Here is a 4,715-nt window from a genome sequence, read left to right on the forward strand (position 1 = left end):
TGTGTGTGTGTGTGTGTGTGTGTGTGTGTGTGTGTGTATGGAGCTTAATAATTAAATTGACTCAAAACTATTTTGTGCTGTTAAGAATATCATAATTCAGTGGCCTAATACACACAGGCTAGATTCTATCTAAATGTACATGTTACAGTTTTTTTCCTAAGCCAAACATTTATATAAAAGAATAGTTCTATCTTAGGATAACCTTCTTTTTCTTTTAAAAAAAATTTTGTGAGCAGGACCTGGGGCTTGAACTCAAGGCCTAGGCACTGTCCCTGAGCTTTTGTGTTCGAGTTAGTATCTACCACTTGAACCACAGCTCCACTTCCATCTTTTTGGTAGTTAATTGAAGGTCAGAGGCTCATGGACTTTCCTGTGAGCCATGATCCTCAGTTCTCAGCCTCCAGAGTAGATAGAATTATAGGCATGAGCCTCCAGTGTTCAGCCAATAGTCTTAACTTCTAAAGCTTAAAACACCAAAATCAGTTAGTTTATTGTGAATAATCTCAATGAAGCTTGCAGTAATTTGCTTTGTCTGCTAATATCAACAATCACATTTAGTAAGTATGATTTCAGGCATAGAATTAGCATACTAACATTCAACATATATTTTCCATGACTGCACACCAGAAGTGGTGTGTTTGTACCATGTATTGTCATGATATGCATGAAGGGAAGCTGCCCTTCCTGGTCTTTATTTCCATTCTTAAGATAATGTATTCTACCTTTAGCTCAGAAATAAACAAAGCTAGAAGCCAGTGACTCATGACCGGAATTCTAGCTACCAAGCAGGCTCAGAGTTGACATTTGAGGTATGAAGCCAGCATGGGCAGGAAAGCCCATAAGACTCTTATCTCCAATTAAACGCAATAAGCTGAAAGTGGGGCTGTGCCTCAAGTGGTAGATTGCCAGCCTTAAGTGAAAAAGGTAAGGAATAGAGCCCAGGCTCTGAGTTCAAACCCTAGTATCAACACACACACAGAGACACACACACACACAGAGTGATCTTGTAAACGAGTCATGGTTAAAGAAGGGGATTTTTATTCCTGACAAAACATGCAACTCTGAACCCACAACAGCTGTAGGTAAACCCACAACAGCTGTAGGTAAACCCAGGGTGAGATGTTTTCATTAATGTGAGCTGACTTAATTGCCTAGTTAATGAATTTTTTTAATCTTTTGTAGGAAGAAGACTTCCAAGAAATGATTAAATCTGCACAGATAATGGAAAGTCAATATGGCCATCTTTTTGACAAAGTTATAGTAAATGATGATCTCACGGTGGCATTTAATGAGCTAAAAACAACTTTTGACAAATTAGAGACTGATACCCATTGGGTGCCAGTGAGCTGGTTGCATTCATAACTAAGGGAAATTTCCACAATTATCTTTGTAAGGTGCATGATCCAATCAGTTACCATTTTAGTGGCAGAGGTTTATTGTTGTTCTTTTTAAAATCTGTATCACTGGCATTGTATACAATCTTGGTAAAGTTGAGTACTAGTTGTATATCTTTTTTTCTTCCTTATTTAAAACAGTGTGTGACTATAAGATCTATAAGTCCACATTTTCACAATTCTATATTCTTAGAAAAACTCTGAACCTTCTAATGTCTTTAGTATAACTCAATCTGCAGTGTAAGATTGAATTTTTTCAAACACATCCCTAGACAGTATAGACAGGAAGGAGTGCCATCCTTCAGTGAGCCAGATGTGGTGACCTTCACTTGGCACATTGCCCTTGAAGGTAATAATTGAGCACCTTGAATGGCTCCAGATAGATAAGTCCCTTTGTTATTTCCAAGTGAATCCTTTTAAATCTAATGAGGCTGGTAATGAGACAAACTGTTTCAGAAGTGTAAATGTTTCCTTGCATATGCAATATGTTCATAACACATACATTTTACAGTCTAAAGGAATAACTAAAAAATGGACCTTGAGCAAGTAGTCTTTGTCTTATAGTGCTTACCAATTCTATGGTAGAAAATGTAATACATTGTGCTATCCAAACTGGCCTCAGATTCCTGAATCTTTGGCTTCAGCCCCTGTAGTTGCTGGGATTACAGGCACATGTCACCATACCCAGCTTGGAAAATAGACTTAAACATTATTACAAACATAAAACCCTTTATGGTATTAGTAAGCATGGTGGTATCTTAGGGTAAGAAATGATTAAAAAGGACTTTTTTTTTTTACTTACAGAGATTCAGAAGACATTTCTGGAGTTATCAGAAGGTTTTCTATTTATTTCTTTTTTCATTTTCTAACTTTGGATTTTCTCAGTAAATCATAAATATATGATTTGTATTCTAAAATATTTAAAGTGCATTTTATACATTAGTGATACAGTTAAAGAAACGTGGGCATTTTTTCCAGTTTTTATACTTGGTCACAGTTCATTTAAATTGTACTAACATGTGTTTTAGAGAACTGTTTAAATTGTACAAGGGAATTTCATCCAGATAAGCAATAGATACATATAATGTACTTTGATCAAATTCCCTGTCTGTATTACTTTCCTAATCACTGGGAAAACTTACCTGATGTTAATGTCTTTGTCACTAAAATGATCAGACACTGTCATAACTTTGGCATTGTTAAGTAGGATAAGAACAACACTTACTTTGTAAGTGTTTAGATGGAACCTCTTGTTTTCCTTTGTTACTACTGATCTTCATATAGTAAAAACACTGCAGATGCCCTCAAGTTCTGTTAGAAAACATGCCATCTTTGCATGCATGAAGTCTTGCCAGGGGAGAATTACAGCTCTGTGACCTCCAAAAGAAATGATTTTTGTTGCTTTGTAAACAGTTTAGATGTCATGTTTAAAATAATAATGCAATTTTATATATTTATGAGATATCCAAGAGGCATATTTTTTAATTATCAAATGGGGCTATTCATAAATTGTATGTAAAGATGCATAATATAAAATAGTAGTTTTATAAGTCAAGGTCAACATTCCATGTAAATATCTGACCTTTGCACACAGCTAGAGCCACACGTTTGTTATACATACATTGCACGTTGGGTAGCATTTATCACTGGATTTTCTTCAGACACATCGAACACAAGAAGCTATTCCACTAGCCTCCATATTACGTTCATACCAGAATAGCCTGACAGTCAGACTAAATGTTACTTAAGTTTTTTGATTATATAAAAGCCATTCATTTAAAAAAGAAAAAAGAGGAAGCTGCGGAGCAGGTTTATCCAATATCATTCATGCTACTTCAAAGTCATGTGGCTGGTTTAAGAGAAGTGTGGTTTGATATGGGACATTCTACTCTCTGAACATTGACTAACATTTCTTCTTTTTCTTTTTTGGGCCAGTCCTAGAGCTTGAACTCAGGGCCTGGATACTGTCCTTGAGCTTTTATGCTCAAGGCTAGCACTTTACCACTTGAGATGTCTCACTTCTAGCTTTTTTTTTTTTTTTTGAGGTTAAGAGTCTCAAGGACTTTCCTGACCAAGCTGGCTTCAAACCTCTGCCCTCAAATCTCAGCATCCTAGGATGACAGGCATGAGCTACCAGCACTTGGCTCATTGACTAAAGTTTCTTATAAAGCATGACATCCTGTATCAAGAATGATTGGAAATGTATCATATTCTAGGATATCCTCTGAACAATTTAGACAGCCCATATTTTTGCCTCAGATATTTACCTCAATTTTCCATTTCTTCATTCACAGATAATGGTCTCAATTCTTTATTGTGGGAGATACAGTGTAAAATAATGGAATTAGTCTTTTTAGGTAGTGGAAGCCTTGGGGATATTTAAAAAATTAGAAAACCAGTGCTGAACAATATTTTTAATTACCAAAAGGCAATTTGAGAAATGAGGTGGTATACATAGCCTTATAGGTGATGCTTCTTGGTGGTTATAGAGTTTGATTAAAATTGAGTAAGGCCAAACAAAGGGCTTGTTGATAACTGTGGCTAAAGACCCTGGGTTCTGTACTTTCTACCCCTCCCCTTGGAACTCCCCTGTCCATCCACCCCTAACCTCCCCCAGGAAAGAGTCCTGTGTACCTAACTTTCTCCTAAGAGCCTGCTTCCTACATGGAATACCAGCCAGTATTTCAAAGAAGAGGAAAATCCATTTGTCAAAATTTAAAATCCAGCACCAAGAAAGAATTCTGCCTTCCATTCTAACATCCGATTAAGACTTTGTCAACACAAAAAAGTGAAACTGAACTATAACTTTTACCATGACTATACTGCCCAGTAGGAAAACTCTGTTACCTTTCAGGCTAACATTCCTGGTGTTGTATTATAATTGAATGTATCTAAATTGTAATAATATAAAATCGACAGACATGTAATCTTAGATTTACGAAGCTATATTGTTAAAAATCTTCCTAAAGATATGGATTTTTATTATTTATTTTATTTTGGACTAGGATGGATTTAGAGATAAATATAATGGAAAACCTTTTATCTTAATAAAGAATCTATATGTGCTTACAGTTGTTTTTGTACTTGAATATCCTGTTTATTATACTCATATTACATTCCCTTCTATTCTACTGTTCCCCTTGGTAGGAAAAAATTTTGACTATAAAGTGAAGAAATTGATGTTGCCATGTGTAAAATTAAAGTTTGTATTTTTCTCATGGTAGTCCTCAAGATCTTTAGACACATGGAATTTGTCTTCTTGTCCTATTACTATAGCAGTTTAAAGAGCTACAGTTGCAAAGATGCCCCTCCATTCCTCAC

At 35.6% G+C, this 4,715-nt stretch overlaps 1 protein-coding gene across 1 annotated transcript in view; it reads left to right on the forward strand.

Annotated features, from left to right (window-relative positions):
- The window catches only part of Mpp7 (membrane protein, palmitoylated 7 (MAGUK p55 subfamily member 7)), an 80,487-nt gene extending 77,697 nt beyond the window's left edge, over positions 1-2,790 (forward strand). The window contains exon 14 of the mRNA XM_013014581.1: positions 1,183-2,790. Coding sequence (XP_012870035.1) covers positions 1,183-1,362 — 180 coding nt within the window. The 3' untranslated portion in view covers positions 1,363-2,790. The remainder of the gene's footprint in view (positions 1-1,182) is intronic.
- Positions 2,791-4,715: the final 1,925 nt, after the last annotated feature.

This window comes from Dipodomys ordii, unplaced genomic scaffold (assembly GCF_000151885.1).
Source record: "Dipodomys ordii isolate 6190 unplaced genomic scaffold, Dord_2.0 Scaffold24, whole genome shotgun sequence".
Taxonomy (NCBI): domain Eukaryota; kingdom Metazoa; phylum Chordata; class Mammalia; order Rodentia; family Heteromyidae; genus Dipodomys; species Dipodomys ordii.